Source organism: Coenobita brevimanus, chromosome 16, assembly GCF_032717465.1.
Source record: "Coenobita brevimanus isolate Jiangsu-jjx chromosome 16, ASM3271746v2, whole genome shotgun sequence".
In the NCBI taxonomy this organism is placed as follows: Eukaryota; Metazoa; Arthropoda; class Malacostraca; order Decapoda; family Coenobitidae; genus Coenobita; species Coenobita brevimanus.
Genome location: NC_136969.1, coordinates 21695874 through 21716787, shown reverse-complemented (window position 1 = coordinate 21716787; position 20914 = coordinate 21695874). Strand labels below are relative to the sequence as shown.

The window sequence follows — 20914 nt, the reverse complement described above, 5'->3', positions numbered from 1 at the left end:
TTAAAATTATTTATCAAAGTCACAAATCGTGTACTCGACATTGTTAGACTGAGGTAAAGGACATAACCTCTGACTCAGAGGGCATATAAATTCATTGTATTATTTCTATCCCTAGTCAATATTATTCAGCTTTGGAGAAACTGCTCGAACTGAAAGGATTGGACAGAGTCCTCATCAACGTCTTTAGGGCTACCCTACTGTTCCTAGAGTGGATAACACAGTCAGGAGCAACAACAGTTAAACAAATATGACGTAGGCCAGCTGCATTAATAGGGCTGGAGCCAGAATCTCCACACGACGTTGTCTGTCGTACTGAGCAGGGAAGGCGGGTATTGCACCCTGGCCCGCCATCCTTCCAGATATCCCAGTAGCTCCTTCGTCACCACCTGGTATCTGCACCAAAGAAAAAGGAGAAAACGGTTGTAGGCTTAATACTTATCAATTTCACGAAGGTCATTTGAGCAAACTCTTTATTATTGTTTTATTCCCGTAGAAGACGAAAAGCAAATATCAAATTAACAACCAGATCCACTTTTATACTCCTTGATGAACAGGGAAAGAAAGAGAGAAACAAACATTTTCCAACAGTCTCTCCGGCCTAAAAATCAAATTCGATCGTGGCCTGGATACAGAATACTACCACTGCATCACCACTTTCCTCCCGAGTGAGTAATGGGCTTACTGAAGAGACTGAAGGTGGTAGACGGTACAGTAATTGGCTGGCTATTGGAGTGTTGAGTGTACGAAGAAATATAAAGATTGAATTAGAGCATCCAGAAGATATGAACAAACATGACAATTTGAAAACAAAAAAATGCTTCCAAAAACACAATCACTATGCTTAGAAATTAAAAAAAAAGCAGCACACTTCATAAACACAAACACTGCACTTCGCTAGCAAAATAATAACACGCATGGAAAAAGAGCAACAAAACTTCGAAAACATACACCTTGCTTCCAAAACTTGACACGGCGCCTAGAAAAGACAAAATATGCACCAATAACTCACTCCTCCGTCTGTGGGTTGATGGGTGGGAGGTCCTCATAGGGGTCGTGAGTGAGGTCGTAAAGGTGAGGCTCGTGTGTCAGGTTGTGCACGTCGGTGATGCAACTGCAGTACATTTTAGTCCCCCACCCGCACTGCGTACTGCCACTGTGCCATCGGGTTTTGTACAGGTATAGCTTGTATACATGTTCACCTGGGTAATAAGAGGAAGATGTAATAAAAGAATCTGTCTGATTATGACTTTTTTTTCTGTTGCATATCTTAGTGTTTCTCGAGCTCTGCCAGAGTCCCGTCTGGTTCGTTCCAACAAACAAAGCTGTCAAGTTTGCTATTGGTGATGCTTTTCTAGTAAATGACTTCTGGGGACACTACAGGAATGAAGTTATGATTCTAAAGCTTTGGGGAAGTTGGAAGCAAGAAGTCCATGACCTAGATTCACGAACAAAGATCGATTTCTAGTCATTACCACATTTTTTTTTTTTTTTAAGAAAGTCAAGGAATGAAGCGTGCAGTCTTCTCATGTCACTTGTACCTCTTCAAAATATCCTAATTATCAGAGGAAAATTATTGTTCGTTAAACTTTTGCTGAATGAAGAATAATGAAAGGAGAGCTTGCAATCTTCTCATGTTCCTAGTTCTTCCCGGAAAATTACATCTAAGTTACAAGGAATTGATCGTACATACTTTCAAGAGTCCCACGCCAGGCCTTTATCACAGGTAGTGTCCCAGGAGTTAACTTCATTGCTTTCAGCTACTGTTTCCACGAGACTGAGTTTTGTGGAGCGGAGGGGGGGGGGATTCTTTAAAGTTTTTGTATCGCAACTTGACTCTAGTCTTTGCTGTGGATGATTGTATGTCTGAGAATCTAAGTTTGCCAATGCAAAATCTCTAGGGTAATGAAGTTAGGTAAATAGTGAAGGTAATAAGAATAAGTAGGAGGGAAGATTTTCAGTAAAGTAGATTTAGGAGAAATGGAAGTATTATAAATACTGCGAGTAAGTGCGTAGATTAATGCGAGGATAGAGGGAAGCTAATTGTACATGCGACCAGTTAAGTCTGATGTATGTTGCCAACGAGTGACAGGCTGGAGAGAAAATATTTCAATCAGTAGGTTATTAGATAGGTCGATATGGTCAGACAGAAGAATGTAATGGTTAGAATTGTAGTGATTTGCTGGAAAGTGTCAACAGATAAAGATTGCAAAAACCAGTGATAGAACTGGGGGTAGACAGAATAAAATAATAGATCAGAGTAAATAAATGCAACCACTTGTATAAATAAGAGAGGAAAAATGTATATACTCTGTAAGTTCTCGTAGCTTAGCAAATTCTGCATTAATTATTTAAGAATGCAGTCACTGCTCATACAAGAATTATAGCATTCTTCCATATTTTACACGAGTCTGGCCTTTGTGTACGTTGTTCTAAATATAAGCCGCTAGGCTTGGGGTGCTAGCTGAGATCATCACATCTCAGCCATTACACTGACTATCAGACAAGGAAATGAAAGCCTCCCGAGGTTTATCTTTCAGTTCCCCATTGCATTCTAACTCCTTACGCCAAGACAGACGAAGTTCTTTTGGTTTTTAGTATTTGGAAATATTTAATGGCGTCCTAATGACAGATCATAATCTAACGTGTTCGGTGTCTTCAAAATGTATGCGCATTCAGGAACACATAGTATTTTTAGTTGTGTCGTTCCAAATTCATATTTAGCCTATCCTGCTTGAGTCTTGTCTGTTTATCTTGGCACATAACCTAAACAGTTAATGCTGAGCTTATAATCTAGTGATTTTTTTTTTTTTCGGGGGGAGGGGGGACTGAGCATGTGCAGTAGCCTGTTTCTTTTAGAGTTAACGTATCTCAGATTTAATATTAAGACCGTGACACAGGTTTCATTTCCAATAGGGGCTCATTTTTTTCAGTAGAAGAACGACCTCCTACATTCCCAGGCCCAACAACAAACTCTGTCCACGTAACTAAGAAAAGCAATTTTTTTCTTATTTTAGTCACTGGGAAATTCTAACTCCAAATATGGTACAAATTATCGTTCTGCCTCGGTGAACTTTTCCACCCAAGCTAGTGTTGGCTCGGAACTCTAGGAGCTATGCACATCGTTCATCCCAATCTGATCCATTATTATGCAATGTAATATAAATTACTGAAAATTAACTTGTTAATTATTTTTATTGTTTTGCCACAATAAGGAAGTTTCGCCTTCATTGTTTTTAAGATATGTGCAATAAAAAAAAAATGAAGACCCTAAGGTAGCTTCTTGTGTAACATCAACAAGATCTGAGGACAAAGGTGTCGACGAACGCATGTGTAAATTTTACATTTCCCTCAATAACTGGCTAACTGCGTGCTTAACAGTAACCATGTTCTTTTCACATGATAACAGGAACCACAGCTATATAAACGGAAAGTTACAACGCTTAAACTTTTGTGGTTTTCTCTAAAATGTGTTGCAAAGAAAAAACTATAGTACTTTCCACTGGGCTAAATGGCAAAATATTTAGCCAAAATTATTCAACAAACATTTTTATAGTAGGATTTTCAACAAAATAGTTGTTATTCAATTAGTTTCTGAGATAGTTGAATTTCAAACATGCAATTTTGAGAATAAAAATGAGTAAAATACCTAGGGTACCTTCATGTATATCACCAAGATTGAAAAAAAAAAAATGATACTGATGAAAGCAATATGCTTCACCAATAGTACGGCGAAGCTTGAATTAATTAGAGTCACTGAATTCCCCCCCCCCCAAAAAAAAAAATAATAATAATAAAAAATAAGAAAATGTGTACCCTGGCTCAGATCGCCAAGACCTGTAAGATGCACATTGGATAACAATCTACCTGTCTATCTATATACCTAGGCTGCTTCCCCCAAGGAAAGGGAGGTAGCCGGGACAGGACGACACACTCCCCATTTACTCATCCATTCAAACACATTCCAAAGCATTTTAGCCCCAAGGGGAGAACGGACAGATCCTCACCGCACCACACCGCACAAGGGTCAACTGCGCAATGCAATCAGTGACATCCACAGCAGGGCCCGACAGCAGAACTGGTTTACCCCTGCCACATCATAACAGACCCATCCCCTTACCCGCACCTGACATGACTAGCTGATCAGACCAAATGCGGGAGAATATCCCCTTAGGGCTGCGTCATCACTTATACATTCACAATTTCTCTCCACTTATTTCTGTCACGCACAGCCACTGTTCCTTGCTCAACAGACATCCCTCTCACATCCAGTGCTCTCTTCACACTGTCCATCCATCCTATTCGTGGTCTTCCTCTCACCCTTACACCTCTCACATCAGATCTAGTTATCTTTTTCACCAATCGCTCATTATCCATTCTCTCCATATGCCCAAACCATCGCAACACCCTCTGCTCAACTCTACCAGCCATCTCCCGAACAACTCCAGTTCTCCTTCACACTTCATCATTTCGCACTCAATCTATACGAGTCACTCCACACATACTCCTCAGACACCTCATCTCCATTACATTCAAGCTTTTCCTCTCTGCTACACCCATATTCCATGTTTCAGCCCCATATAATGCAGTCGGCACCACAACACCCTCATACAACCTTCTCTTTACATCCATTCTAAACGAACGACATCTAAACACTTTTTTCATTCCTCCCAGCACCTTTCCTACTTCATTTATTCTAAACTTCACTTCTGCATCTATTCTTCCATCCACAGCAACATGTAACCCTAGATATTTAAAACACTCTACTTCCTCAAGCAACTCGCCATTCAAAGCTATATTCATCCCCCTACCATCTACCAACCTCGTACACTTAATCACATTACTGTACTCTTTTTCTCATTTACTTTCAATTTCCTCCTTTCACACACCTTTCCAAACTCCTCTACCAACTGTCTCAATCTCTCCTCTGAATCAGCCACCAGTGCAGTATCATCTGCAAACAGCAGCTGCTTCAGATTCCACTCTCCACCATCAACATTCACCAGACTCAGACCTCCACCTAAAACTCTTGCATTCACCTCCCTTACAACATCATCCATGTAAATATTAAACAACCAAGGCGACATCACACATCCCTGTCGCAGCCCCACTCTCACAGGAAACCAGTCACTCACAGCATTTCCCACTCTTACACACGCTTTACTATTTACATAAAAACTTTTCACCCCTTTTAGTAACCTTCCATCAAGTCCATACAATAAAACACTCCACAAAGCCTCCCTATCAATTCTATCATACGCTTTCTCTTAATCCATGAATGCCCAAAACACATCCTTGCCTTTCGCTAAATACTTTTCACACACTTGTCTCACAGCAAACACCTGATCCACGCATCCCCTCCCTCTCCTAAAGCCACACTGCTCTTCACCAATCACTCCCTCTGTACCCTCTCTAACTCTCATAATTAACACTCTACCATAACCTTACCTACAACACTTAACAGACTTATACCCCTAAAGCTAGTACAATCATACTTATCACCCTTGCCTTTATACAACGGGACCACACAAGCACTTGCCCAGTCAATTGGCACCATACCTTTCACAAAGCACACATTCAACAATCTTACTAACCAGTCAACAATGGTCACTCCACCACCCTTTAGGCATTCCACAGCACACCCATCCATACCTGCCACTGTCCCTGTTTTCATCTCCTTTACTGCCTTCTCCACTTCCTCCTTCGTGATCAAAGAATCATTCAACTCTCCCAACACATTTATTCCTTGCACCCTTCCATCTGCCACAATCTCAGCCACCCTTTCCTCCTCTACATTTAATAATCTTTCAAAATACTCTGCCCATCTCTTCCTTACTGCATCCATCTCAATTAACATCCTTCCATCCTCTGCTTTTACTCGTTCTTCCTTCCCAGACTCTCCTTTTCGCACCCTTTTCACCTCCTTCCAAAACATTTTCTTATTCTGTTGAAAATTCTCTGTAAGCCGCCTACCCCACCTCTCATCTGCTGCCACTTTAGCATCACGCACAGTCCTTCTCGCCCTATTCCTCTTTTCCTTATACCTTTCATATGACGTCTCATCCTTCCTCTGCAGCCACACTTCATATGCACGTCTCTTCTCAGCCACAGCCATACTTACTTCCTCGCACCACCATTCACTTCCTTTTCTTACACCACCACCCACACGTCTCACACCACACACCTCTTCTGCATGCCCCACCACAGCACTCTTAAACAACTGCCATTCCTCCTCCATACTGCCATTTTCCTGATCTTTCACTGCGTTCCACTCATCTTTCAATTTCTCCTGATACTCTATCTTTTTCTCTCTTTTATCCAACTCACTCACTTTCAAAACCTCCCTGCCATACCTAACCCTCCTAGCTCTCACCCATCTCTTACCTACTCTTAACTTTCCCTCCACCAGGTAGTGGTCAGACATACCTCCACCCTCCCCTCTCAGAACTCTCACATCCAACAATCTTCCTATTACATTCCTAGACACAGCCACATAGTCCATCAAAGCTCTATCAACAACCCTTCCACCCTCCTGCCTCACCCATGTATACTTATAAATATCTTTCTTCTCAAACAGCGTATTCCCAATCACTATCTCTCGCTCAACACACATCGCTATCATTCACTCCCCATTTTCATTTCTTCCAGGCACACCATGCATACCAACTACACCTTCAGCTGCTACATTTCCCACTCTAGCATTCAGATCTCCCATCATTACCACATTCACATTCGCTCCAAAACTCTGCAGACACTCATCAACATCATTCCAGAAAGACTCCCTCTCTTCTTCATCCCTTTCACTACCAGGCCCATATGCACTCACAAACACCCACAACTCACGTTCAAATTTCACTTTCACCCACATCAGTCTCGATGACACCTCCTTCCATTCAATCACACACTGGTGTACTTCCGGACTCACTAACAAGGCCACACCTTCTCTTGCCCTTCCTCTATCAACACCTGACAATCTTCCATTCACACTTCCAAACATAGACTCACCCTTCCCTTTCATCTTCGTTTCACTCAAAGCTAACACATCAACTTTCTTCTCACAAACATTCTTCCAATCTCCTCCCTTTTAGCCTCAATTGTACTACATCCACGCACATTCATAGACCCAATCTTCAGGGTACGGGGTTAACTCCATCCCCCATCCCTTCCTCTGGCCTGTCTCTTTTTAGGAACTAAAAAAACAGAGGAGGGGGTCCCTAGTCCCCTCACCCCGCCCCTTTTAGTCGCCTTTTACGACACGCAGGGAATACGGTGGCAGTGTTCTTCCTAACACAACCTGGCCGCAGAGTAGTAGTACCACCCCATAGTGCGGCCAGATTGTGTCCCCCCCGCCACAGGGGGGCGGATAACAAAGAATAATAATAAATACTCAGTAAAGTTTGAAAGGAATGTAAAAAAAATAAAGTCAGTGAAAACACCTGATTTCAGTGACAAACGTTTGGAGCTGAATACTGTATTTTATAAGGAAAGGAATACACAACATTTCATCATACATTATTGGTTACTTGAGATACAAGAAGAACCGATTTAAGATAACGATGCTAGCTAGTATCTGTTTACAGTTTTCAGCACCAGGTGAAAGGAGGGCTCACAAGTATATATTAGTTATATATTGGTATAAAAGGAACAAGTTGCACAATGCCTCCTCATATAAGCTCGCATGTTCTACGCCAACAAAGGCTCAACAAGGTTAAGCACATTTTCCCTTGTTTATGTTCAGACCATACCTTGCAGACATTATGCAACTGAACTCATTACACAGTGGACAGCACAAAGGCACAATATTTACCTGTATGAAGTCTCATGGCATGAACTGATTGTCCACAATGATGCAGAAATATTCTCTTTTCCATCTGTTTCTTCACTGCCCCTTCCTTCTCCTCTTGTTTTAGCAATGGAGAGATGTCAACACCGTCCATCTCCTGAAAATACGCTGTCTGGTGGTCTAATGATAAAATACTGGGGTGAGTTAGGGTGATGATGTGGCACGAATGGTTTGAAACTCCCAAAGATGACAGGAGGTTTTAGTATATTAGACAAATGTTACCAAGACTGTCTGGTTTTAGTATATTACACAAATGTTACCAAGACTGCCTGGTTTTAGTATATTAGCAAATTGCCACCAAGACTGTCTTATACTGCACATTCCACTTCATGTATAATGTATGTATTGTACTATGAAGCTTACATATGCTACCTAAAGGCGATGACACTCGTCTCACAAAAGACTTGAATGGTGTGCTAGTGTGTCTGTTTCTGCGATGTGATGCTTCAGTGTGAGTAGTTTATACATAGTAAGCTGACAAATTCGACTCAGGTGTGGTAGTGTGTCTTTTCAGTGTTGTGTGTTGTGACAGATAATGTAGATGATGGGTTGTTTATATAAACAGGTGGAAAGGACGTTAAAGCTGTGGGAATGTGTGTGTTTTAGTGCTGTGGTGTGATGATGTGCGTGGTGTGAACGTAACTAACCTTGTGGGCGGCGTGAGGCAGGAGTTGTGGGAGGGGAGGAAGGCCAGCAAGGGAAAGGACGGTGGGCATGAGATCCATGAGTGAGGTGGGCGTGTCCACGGTCGCCTCAGCAGGCAGTCTTCCCGCCCACCGGTAGATCCCACCCACTCTCACACCGCCCTCACTCCCACCCTGACGTTTCCCTCCTGCCACAGATGGGAGAAGAATATAACCCCTTGGAATTTGGGAGACATTTTTTTTTTCTTTTTTTTTAATTCTTGCTGCTACCACTACCAAACAATTCCTCTGAAAATAGTAATACCGTCACGTACTGAAGGAGTTTATTAAATATATTAGATAACCCCTACAGGTTGGAAAAAAAATCCTAAACCTAATGAAAATCGTCAGATGGCAAGAAGACATAAAAAGACGTATATGGACACTAGGGTGGAGCTTAAAAGATTATTTTTTTTCCTAGTTCTTACCTCTTCATAATGTCCCACTTCAGCTAAAAACATTTGCAAAAATGTTTGAACCTTCTTGTTTAATATTTACAAAAAATGCAATAATAAATAGTTAAATACAGAAATAAATACTTTAATATTTCCAAAAAAATACAAAAATAAATTTAACAAAAAACGCAGAAACAAATTCTGTACATTGTTCTTATCGTTATGAAACAAGCTTAATGGCCTATGTTGATATTTATGTTCACCAACAATTTGCCACACATGTCTTAATGGCTGTAGAAAGTCAGAGATAATCAGTGTAATCCACAGGGTCCAATCAATGCCTGTCTCTTGCTGTCTGGATAAAGTTGCCGGTGCTTCTCAATGATTTTTAATAAGAACTGAAGCTGTTACTCGTCTTTTGCCAAAAGGCCGCTGTATTCTTGAGTCAGAGCAACGCCACGTTCAGCATGATCATTTACCACTTTAATGGGGCGGTCAGTCTTTGCTGCTTCCTGGAAGTTTTCTCGTGTCTCCTACACGTCTGGATCAATGTCAAGAAAAGTGTCTCGAAGCACCATTATTTAAAATAGAGTTATCCTCTTGACTGAGATAAAACCTTCAGGGGTCTGGTCCCTGAATGAATATGCATTGACACTGATTCGTTTTGTATGACCCTGGTCAACCTCATCACTTTTTCATGGCTCTCACCATCAGCTTCTTTGTTGGAGTACTTACTTCGCTGCCAAAAAGGGCCAATCGAATTAGTTCAGGTGTAAGGTATCACAAGTGATTAGAAAACTTCTGTGCTGTTGACTTTGATACTGCAGGGTTGAATGTGGTGCAATTCAGAAGTGACTTCAACAACAGCAAGTTGTTGTGTGGAGTATTCGCTGCTAGGAGACTCATTATCCAAACCTTCAAATAATCCTGTACTGCAAAAATGCACACTTCTTAGTCCCTTTCCCTCTTTCGGTGTCAGAGTGAATTCTCCAAAAAACATTGAGATCTTCAAGGAATAAATGACTTTAGACATTGATCGAGCATGGTGCATGTCTCCAGGTGCTATGAATCGGATTCCTCGTGCTGGAACAGCTCCAAGAAGGACAATGACCAATTCTAAAAATTCCCTATAGTCATCTTTGGCTAGTTATCTTGCAGATTCACTTTTCCTCTTTCTTGAAGATTCTGCAAGAAGAGTCCGATTCATGGCACCTGAGGCCATCTACCATGCTCATTCGATGTCTAAAGTTATTCACTCCTTGAAGATCTGGATGCTTCGTGGCCAATTTACCCGGACAAAGAAAGAGGAAAAGCGAATTCAAGAGGTCTGATTTTGTTGTATGTGTTTACCTGAAGGTTTAGATAATGGCTCCCCTAGCAGCCAATGCTCCATGCAACAACTTCCTGCTGTTGACATCACTCCTGAATTACACCACAATCAATCCTGCAATATCAAAGGCTAGAGCACTGAAGTTTTCTAATTACTTGTAGTACTAGTCACTGGAACTAGATGAACTGGCCCATTTTGACAGCCAAGTAAGTGCTTCAACAAAGAAGCAGATGGTGAGCGCCATGAAAAAGGATGATGAAGTTGACCAGGGTCATACAAAACGAATCATTGTCAATGTATATCCATTCAGGGACCAGACCCCTGAAGGTTTTGTCTCAGTTAAGAGGATGACTCTGTTTGAAATAATGGAGCTTCGAGAGACATTTCTTGACGTTGATCCAGACATGTGGGAGACACGGGAAAACTTCCAGGAAGCTGCAAAGACTGTTGGAGCCATCAAAGTGGTAAATGATCATGCTGAAAGTGACGTTGCTCTGATTCTAGAATACAGTGGCCTTTTGACAAAAAAATGAGTCACAACTTCAGCTCTTAATGAAAATCATTGAGAAGCACCGGCACCTTTATCCAGACAGCAAGAGACAGACATTGATTGGACTCTGTGGACTACAGTGATTTTATATATTTTTTTCATTTCTACAGCCATTGACATGAATGTGACCAATTGTTGATGAACATAAATATCAACATAAGCCATTAAGCATGTTTCATAATGATAAGCAAGATGTACAGAATTTGTTTCTGTGTTTGTGTTAAATTTATTTTTGTATTATTTGAGATGAGTGAGCTACCTGTAAATATTATACTAGAAGGTTCATACTATTGTGTAGATGTTTTTAGCCAAAGTGGAACATTTTTAAGGGGTGAGATCTATGAAAAAAATAATTAAGTTCCACTCTACTGGGCACAAGTGGTTATTTGGATTTCTTTAAATGTTGCATGTTCCTATGGTAGCTGAAAAAGAGGCTTTATTCATGCTTTACTCTGTATCTTTGTCCATTGCACCCGTTCAGCGACTTATCCAGTTTAGGCAGACTGAGAATAAGACTTACACCCACCCACTGAATAATTCTTTCTCGATATGCAGTAGGAAATCCACACCCTGGAGGAAAGTCTGTAAGCCCACCTCTCAGGAATTCATTGCGTTCTGTTGTCCTCCTTCTACCCTCTTTATTTAATTCTATTCATTTAGCTTTGTTCTTCGAATATCAGTCACACCCACAGGTTCTCATTATTTTGCCCTGGCATTATCAATCTCGTTTAATCTGCTCGCTGTTGTATTGCAGTCTGTCTTCCTTTAACTTCTTCTACTCTAACCTCTTTCTAACACCTGCCTTCTTTGCTTCTTCACTCACCCTTAAAGCGTCCATTGTGTCCTCCTATCCTCTCCATGGTGCCTGGCTCCACCGCCTCCAGATGTGCCCCGTGGTCCGAGGCAAAGTAAACGATGGTGTTGTTATCCAGTCCCAGGTCACTTAGGGTTTCCATAATGGCACCCACACCCTCGTCCAACTCCTCTACGTTGTCGCCGTACCTGATGACATGAAATTTGAAACTGGACTAAATCTAAACACAAAAATTATAGACAGCTGCATGACAAGCAACTATTTTCCAGAATACTCCTTACACTAACGTCAAGTTTTTCTACACTGTTTCCGTATTTGTTAAGGAACCCGCTTGCTAATGACATGGTTTGATTCCAGGAGATGGCTGGAGGTTTTTTCATTTGTTGAGCACTGCTATAGATGGTCAAATGGTCAAGTAGATTTTTATGGCTTAATGATCCGGACTACGATGCCTCTTATGATTTCGGTCATCCAACAGCCTTCAGCATCGGTATTAAGTGATTAATTGTTACCGTTTATCTACTGTACAGGTGTCAAAGAGTTTTCAGTTATACTTTTTCTATGATTTTTTTTTTTTTTTAATCATTCCTACAAACAGATGATTATCTTAGGAGAGATCCCTCCAAGTGAAATGATTGAGGTTGAAGACAAAAGCAGGGAATCAGCTATTGGGGCCGTTGCTTCCTGGATGGTGCTAACAAGCCAGTGGTTGCACGAACAACAATATTATCTTTCAGTACTTAAAACCTTTAAAGCCAAGGGCACTATATATGGCGGAGTTCAACACTGGTTAATGGGAATAATCATTTCTTTTTTCATATATATATATATATATATATATATATATATATATATATATATATATATATATATATATATATATATATATATATATATGCTAGAAAGAAGGAACCAAAGGCCATGAGCCCGCAATAACTGTTCCTTCCACGAGAAAAGCAAAATACAAGAGAGAGCCAAATTCAAGATCCGATCATTTCGAGATGCCTGGACACACCGCGTTTGAAAGACTGGAGATCATAGGAAGCAAGATATACAGACAGAGGGAGACAGTTCCAGAGATGATCTGTTGTATAAATGAAGGACTAGGAGTAACGGTTAACTCGTGCATTAGAGAGTTGGACAGAAAAGGAATGAGAATTTGCTGCTAGGCGGGTGTTACGCGCCCGTCGTAGAGGTGGAGGAATGCAAGTAGACAGTTTAGAGGAGCAGTGACCAATGAAGTAGCGAAAGAAAAGAGATAGAGATGCAACAGTGCGGCGAAGAGACAGAGGTTGAAGGGAGCCAGTAAGAGGAGGAGAGTTAATGAGACGAAAAGCCATTGACTCCATCCTATTTAGAAGAGCTGTGTGTGGGGAACCTCCCCACACATGAGTGTTGTACTTCACACAGGGGAGGATAAAGCCCGTGTATAGAGTCAACAGGGGTAAAGAAGGAACAGAGTCGGCTTAGCACACCTAATCTCTTGGAAGTTGATTTTACAAGAGACGTAATATGATCTTTCCAAGATAAGACCCGAGTGAATGAAACCCCCGGCATGGTCAAGGATGATGCAGGATTAAGCTGAATATTATTAAACATTAGTGGATACACCTGTGGAAGATTTTGTTGGGTTGATAGGTGTAAGAACTGAGTCTTTGATGCATTAAAAACAAGATTTTTTTTTACCCCACTCAGAGATACGAGCCAAGTCAGACATTATGTGTGCCATAGCCTCATCCCTTGTTTGTTGCAGTAACTGGTGAGATGGACGTTGCTTGAACTGAATGGAAAGATGAAGAGTGGAGTCATCAGCGTATGGGTGGATAGGGTTAGATGTACAGCTTAGAAGGTCATTGATGAATAAAAGGAAGAGAGCTGGTGATAGGACAGAGCCCTGAGGAACACCACTATTGATAGATCTAGGAGAAGAACTATGGCCGTCTACAACAGCGGCTATCGAACGACCAGAAAGGAAGCTAGAGATGAAGGCACAGATAGAAGGATAGAAACCGTAAGAGGGCAGTTTGGAATTTAAAGATTTATGCCAGACTCGATCGAAAGCCTTTGAGATATAAAGTGCAATGGCAAAGCTGTCGCCAAAGTCCCGAAAGGAGGATAACCAGGTGTCTGAAAGGTAGGTGAGAAGATCGCCAGTGGAGCGTCCCTGATGGAAACCATACTAACGATTTAAAAGAAGGTTGTGGTAGGAAAGATGCTTTAAAATTTTTCGATTAAGAATTGACTCGAAAACTTTTGAGATACAGGATGTTAAAGCAATTGGACGATAGTTAGAGGGTTGGAAATGGTCACCCTTCTTTGGGACTGGCTGAATGAGAGCAAACTTCCAGCAAGAAGGAAAGGTACAATTTGATAGACATAGGCAAAAGAGTTTGCCTAGGCAGGGTGTAAGCACAGAAGCACAGTTCTTGAGAATAAACAGGAGGGACCCCATCAGGCCCATATGCCTTGTTAGTATTGAGGCCAGTGATGGCAGAAAATACATCAGCTGAAGAAATTTTAATGTCAGCCATGAGGAAGTCAGAGGCGGGAAACGATGGAGGAACAGCACCGGAATTGTCTAAGGTGGAATTGGAGGAGAAAGTCTGAGCAATGAGATCTGCTTTATCAGTAGAAGAAATAGCTACAGAACCATCAGAGTAGAAAAGAGAAGGAAAGGATTATGAGGTAAAGTTGTTAGAAAGGTTTTTGATGAGGTGCCAGAAGGAGCAAGAAGAATTCAAGTTGGAGAGCTGAGAGCACTTAGTACAGATGAAATTATTTTTAACTGAGCGAAGAACAGACTTAGCATGATTCCGGGCAGAAACGTAAAAATGATGTGATTCAGGGGTGGGTTGGCTCCGGTACTTTTTATAGGCCCTCTCCTTGTTACGGACAGCATTAGAACAATCATGATTAAACCAAGGCTATCTTGCATTAGTCAAAGGATATGTGAAAGGAATATATGCTTCCATGCCCGAGAGAATAACCTCCGTAATGCGCAAGGCACACTCAAATGACTCCCAGCCATGGAAACAATAATCATTCCAGGTAAAATCAAAGTATTGCCTGAGGGCCTCCAAACGCGGAGCTCCAAAGTGCCTCAGACGATGTTTCTTTGGAGGGTCCACAGGCCATACTAGAGCGATAGGACAGGTTAAGGTGATAAGGTTGTGATCAGACGAGCTCATTGGAGAGAAAAAATTAACAGTGAAAGAAGAGGGATTAGTTGTAAGGAAGAGGTCAGTTATGTTGGAGCTCTCTCCAAGGCGGTCAGAGATACAGGTAGGGTGTTGTGAAAGCTGCTCTAAGTCATTAAGAATAGAAAAGATGTAGGCTTGTTCACCAGGTGAATCAGTGAAAGGAGAGGAGAGCCAAAGGTGGTGGTGAACATTGAAATCTCCTAGAATGGAGATTTCAGAGAAAGGAGAAATGGATAGAATGTGTTCCATCGTAGAATTAAGATAGTCGAAGAATTTATGATAGTAGAACTAGGGGAGAAGTAAACAGCGCAGATATATTTAGTCAGAGAATGACAGAAAAGCCGAAGCCAGAGTGTAGAGAATTCAGAAGAATGAAGTTCAGGAGCACAAGAGCAAGATAAGTCGTTGCGTATATATACACAACAGCCATCATTGGCTTTGAAATGAATATAGAGAAAGTTGGAGGATACAGAAAAGGGTTTACTGTCAGTTGCCTCAGACAGCTGAGTCTTAATCAGAAAAAGAAGGTGAGGTTTAGAGGAGGAAAGCTGGTGCTCAACAGAGCAAAAATTAGAGGAAAGGCCACGAATGTTGCAGAAATGAAGAAGTGAGTCAGACAGTTGTTCCAGGCAGCACAAGTCGTCACCGGGAGAGGGGCGGAAGGTGGGGGCATTTATGGTCCCCCCCTCGGGACTCCGAGGCTGAGTATTGTGTAGAAGGAGTAGACTGTAGCACCAGTCGAGCAGGGCAGTACTCCCGAGGTGGATGGAAAACTGATGACAGGGAGTGCTGGAGCTCCCGTTTCATCAGCCCTCAGGACTAGTTCCTGACCATCCCCCTTTGCTGAACTTTTTCAGTGTCTCAGTTACACAGAGAGTAGGCCAGCATGCTCTCCAGTACAAATTTCTCTATCTATCTTCACCAAACTACATGCACAGTACACACTACACTTCCTATTCAAAATTCACCAAAATGGCGTCAATTCACCCAGCCTCGGAGTCCCCAGGGGGGGGGACCATAAATGCCCCCGCCATCTGCCCCTCTCCCGGTGACGACTCGAGGTGCCTGGAACCACTGTCTGACTCTCTTCTTCTTCATTTCTGCAACATTCGCGGCCTTTCCTCAAACTTTCGCTCTGTTGAGCACCACCTCTCCTCCTCTAAACCTCACCTTCTTTTTCTAACGGAGACTCAGCTGTCTGAGGCAACTGACAGCAAACCCTTTTCTGTATCCTCCTACTTTCTCTATACTCATTTCAAAGCCAAAGGTGGCTGTTGTGTATACATACGCAACGACTTATCTTGCTCTCGTGTTCCTGAACTTGATTCTTCTGAATTCTCCACTCTCTGGCTTCGGCTTTCCTGTCATTCTCTGACTAAATATATCTGTGCTGTTTACTTATCCCCTAATTCTACTGACTATCAAAAATTCTTCGACTATCTTCCTTCTACGATGGAACACATTCTGTCCATTTCTCCTTTCTCTGAAATCTCCATTCTTGGAGATTTCAATGTTCACCACCACCTTTGGCTCTCCTCTCCTTTCACGGATCCACCTGGTGAACAAGCCTACATCTTTTCTATCCTTAATGACCTAGAGCAGCTTGTACAGCACCCTACCCGTATCCCTGACCGCCTTGGAGAGAGCTCCAACATACTTGACCTCTTCCTCACAACTAATCCTTCTGCTTACTCTGTTAATCTTTTCTCTCCGTTGGGCTCCTCCGATCACAACCTTATTACCTTAACCTGTCCTATCGCTCCAATACGGCCTGCGGACCCTCCAGGGAAACGTCGTCTCTGGCATTTTGGAGCCGCGGACTGGGAGGCCCTCAGGCAGTACTTCTTTGATTTTCCCTGAATGATTATTGCTTCCATGGCCGTGAGCCATCTGAGTGTGCCTTGCGCATTACGGAGGTTATTCTCTCGGGCATGGAAGCATACATTCCTTTCTCATATCCTTTGACTAACACAAGAAAGCCTTGGTTTAATCACACTTGTTCTAATGCTGTCCGCAACAAGGAGAAGGCCTACAAAAGGTACCGGAGCCAACCCACCCCTGAATCACATAATCTTTACGTTTCTGCCCGGAATCGTGCTAAGTCTGTTCTTCGCTCTACTAAAAATAATTTCATCCATACTAAATACTCTCAACTCTCCAACTCGAATTCTTCCCGCTCCTTCTGGCACCTTGCCAAAAATCTTTCTAACAACTTTACCTCATCATCCTTCCCTCCTCTTTTCTACTCTGATGGTTCTGTAGCTATTTCTTCTACTGATAAAGCAGATCTCTTCGCACAGACTTTCTCCTCCGATTCCACCTTAGACGATTCTGGTGCTGTTCCTCCATCACTTCCCCCCTCTGACTTCCTCATGGCTGACATTAAAATTTCTTCAGTTGATGTATTTTCTGCCATTACTGGCCTCAGTACTAACAAGGCATATGGGCCTGATGGGGTCCCTCCTGTTGTTCTCAAAAACTGTGTTTCTGTGCTTACACCCTGCCTAGGCAAACTATTTCGCCTTTGTCTGTCAACTTATACCTTTCCTTCTTGCTGGAAGTTTGCTCTCATTCAGCCAGTCCCAAAGAAGGGTGACCACTCCCAACCCTCCAACTATCGTCCAATTGCTTTAACGTCCTGTATTTCAAAAGTTTTCGAGTCAATTCTTAATAGAAAAATTTTAAGGCATCTTTCCTATCACAACCTTCTTTCCGATCGTCAGTATGGGTTCCGTCAGGGACGCTCCACTGGCGATCTTCTCACCTACCTTTCAGACTCCTGGTCATCCACCTTTCGGGACTTTGGCAAAAGCTTTGCCATTGCACTTGACATATCAAAGGCTTTCGATCGAGTCTGGCATAAATCTTTAATTTCCAAACTGCCCTCCTACGGTTTCTATCCTTCTATCTGTGCCTTCATCGCTAGCTTCCTTTCTGGTCGTTCTATAGCTGCTGTCGTAGACGGCCATCGTTCTTCTCCTAGATCTATCAACAGTGGTGTTCCTCAGGGCTCTGTCCTATCACCAACTCTCTTCCTTTTATTCATCAATGATCTTCTAAGCTGTACATCTAACCCTATCCACTCATACGCTGATGACTCCACCCTTCACCTTTCCATTCGGTTCCCGCAACGCCCATCTCAACAGTTACTTCAAGAAACAAGGGATGAGGCTATGGCACACCTAATGTCTGACTTGGCTCATATCTCTGACTGGGGTAAAAATAATATGGTTGTCTTTAATGCATCTAAGACTCAGTTCTTACACCTATCAACCCGACAAAATCTTCCACAGGTATACCCACTAATGTTTAATAATATTCAGCTTAATCCTGCATCATCCTTGAACATGCTTGGGGTTTCATTTACTCGGGACTTATCTTGGAAAGATCATATTACATCTCTTGTTAAATCTGCTTCCAAGAGATTGGGTGTGCTAAGCCGACTCCGCTCTTTCTTTACCCCTGCACAATTGTTGACTCTATACAGGGGTTTTATCCGCCCCTGTGTGGAGTACAACTCTCATGTGTGGGGAGGCTCCCCACATACAGCTCTTCTCAATAGGGTGGAGTCAAAGGCTTTTCGTCTCATTAACTCTCCTCCTCTTACTGACTCCCTTCAACCTCTGTCTCTTCGCCTCACTGTTGCATCTTTATCTCTTTTCTATCGCTACTTTAATGGTCACTGCTCCTCTGAACTGTCTACTTGCATTCCTCCACCTCTACGACGGGCGCGTAGCACCCGTCTGGCAGCAAATTCTCATCCCTTTTCTGTCCAACTCTCTAATGAAAGAGTTAACCGTTACTCCCAGTCTTTCATTTATGCAACAGGTCAGCTCTGGAACTGTCTCCCTCTGTCTGTATTTCCTTCTGCCTACTGTATGATCTCCAGTCTTTCAAACGTAGTGTGTCCAGGCATCTCAAAATGATCGGATCTTGAATTTGGCTCTCTATTGTATTTTGTTTTTCTCTTGGAGGGAACTGTTACTGCGGGCTCATGGCCTTTGGTTCCTTCTTCCTCGCATTAAAAAAAAAAAAAAAAAAAAAAGCCATGATTTTTATTTTTTGAATTTTGGGAAAATGAGTGTAGTGTGTACTGTGCATGTAGTTTGGTGTAGATAGTTAGAGAAACTTATATTGGAGAGCATGCTGGTCTACTGTCTATGTTACTGAGACACTGAAAAGGTTCAGCAAAGGGGGATGGTCAGGAACTAGTCCTGAGGGCTGATGAAACGGGAGCTCCAGCTCTTCCTGTCATCAGCTTTCCATCCACCTTGGAAGTACTGCCCTGCTCGACTGGTAATATATATATATATATATATATATATATATATATATATATATATATATATATATATATATATATATATATATATATATATTAGGGTGGTGCTAATTTTCGATCTTGCGAATATTTAGGACGATACCCCTTGAAATCCTTCCATATAACACGAAAACATGTCATTCAAAATATTTTTCAAAAATATTTATATTTAGAGGTCACTCATCGGCCTTTTATGTTATTACGTATCGCCACATTGAGCTTGTCCCACATAGTTGTCACAGAAATGTCTTTCACACCATTTCGGTGTCTTGAAAGTACTCAGTTCTGCATTGTACAAAGTTTTAAATTCATAGCACCTAGGCAGATCACAGGTGCCTACTGTGAACCAGCCGTGGGAGTTAGATAATTGTCGTTAGCCCTCATGACTTGGTTATGCTGCTGATATTCGTGGTGACGATAATTTACTAGATTTCAATGACAATTTGGTATATAACAGTGTTTCACTTACTTGTTAAGAGCATAGAGATGTCACTGTTGTGTACTGGTAGCATACAATGATAATCTAATTGCACCCTTTAATTGCATGCTTTCTGCTTTTACTGGCAGTCCTACATAATTACTGATAACAGGCTGAACTGTGTTGATTCTGGATGAATATGACTTCGACAAGTGGGAACACTGATGCTAAAGCAAGGAACCTGTCTTGGACTCGGTCTGATGTCTACTTGCTCGACAAGCTGGAAGATGATATCAAAGGATCCAAATTGCCTTCAAACCGCCAAGCCCTAGGTTATCTTTTGCACCTACACCTGCGCAGAACAAGACAAGTAAAACATCAGTGACAGCTAAAATAATTGATAAAGTGGAACAGTTCTGGGAGCGTGCCCGTATTCCAGTTCGACAAACATGCAATTCCAAGAAAAAAATGGAGATTTTGCTTCAATGGCAGTCTCTTAAGAAAAACAAGGGCCGGACAACACCAGCACAAGTCCAGGGTGAGCTATCATTTAAAGATACATTGGATGACCTTTTCGTTATTGCACATGCTGATGCCTTGAAACTGATCACAATAGAAGAGGACAAGCAGTTTCTCATCAGTCAACGTATGAAAGGTCAGTCGGGGGCAATTCCAGGAATCGACAAGACCCTAAGTATCAAAGAATCAAATAAGGTCCACCGTGAGTATATGGAGCTCAAACGAAGAGAAAAGGCCGCCACTGCATTTGCGCAGGCTCAAGAAATTGCTGAATTGGACAGCAGCAGCGGCAGTACTTTGTCATCTGGGGATGAGTCCAGTGGTAACTGCATGACTCCTGTAAATGAAGACTTACATGTAAGTCTTCCTTCGCCACCCATATGTGTCGGAAAGTTGTGCTGAATCAAAATTTGTTGGCCACTCTGGATCGATATCAACTGTCTGATTGCGCTGCTCTGATGATTCTCAGAGAAACAGCAAAAGCTTTGGGTCATGATCTCAATTCATTAATTCTGAACTGCAGCGGCATCAGGCGACAGCAACAGAAATGGCACAAAGAGACGGCGATGAGCACAATGAATGAGTTCGCTCCGGACGAAGTAATCGTCATACACTGGGATGGAAAGCTTCTTCCAGACCTCACCAACAATGAAAAAGTGGACCGACTTCGGATTTTCATCAAGTGGTAATTCGCAGCTATTAGAAGTTCCAAAATTAGAATCAGGGACTGGTTTGCAGCATTCACAAGCTGTAGTCAGAGCACTGAAGAAGTGGGGAGTGCAGAAAGGCTCCAAGGCATCTGCTTTGACACGACAGGCGCAAAGGTCGCCACAAAGGAGCATGC

At 42.1% G+C, this 20914-nt stretch overlaps 1 protein-coding gene across 1 annotated transcript in view; it reads right to left on the bottom strand.

Annotated features, from left to right (window-relative positions):
* Positions 1 to 266: 266 nt before the first annotated feature.
* Positions 267 to 20914, bottom strand: part of LOC145390989 (arylsulfatase H-like) — a 166585-nt gene continuing 145937 nt past the window's right edge. The window contains exons 7-11 of the mRNA XM_080265722.1: positions 11622 to 11800; positions 8488 to 8672; positions 7805 to 7952; positions 1010 to 1199; positions 267 to 393 (exon numbers count right to left, since the gene is read on the bottom strand). Of these exons, the coding sequence (XP_080121848.1) occupies positions 267 to 393; positions 1010 to 1199; positions 7805 to 7952; positions 8488 to 8672; positions 11622 to 11800 (829 nt within the window). The remainder of the gene's footprint in view (positions 394 to 1009; positions 1200 to 7804; positions 7953 to 8487; positions 8673 to 11621; positions 11801 to 20914) is intronic.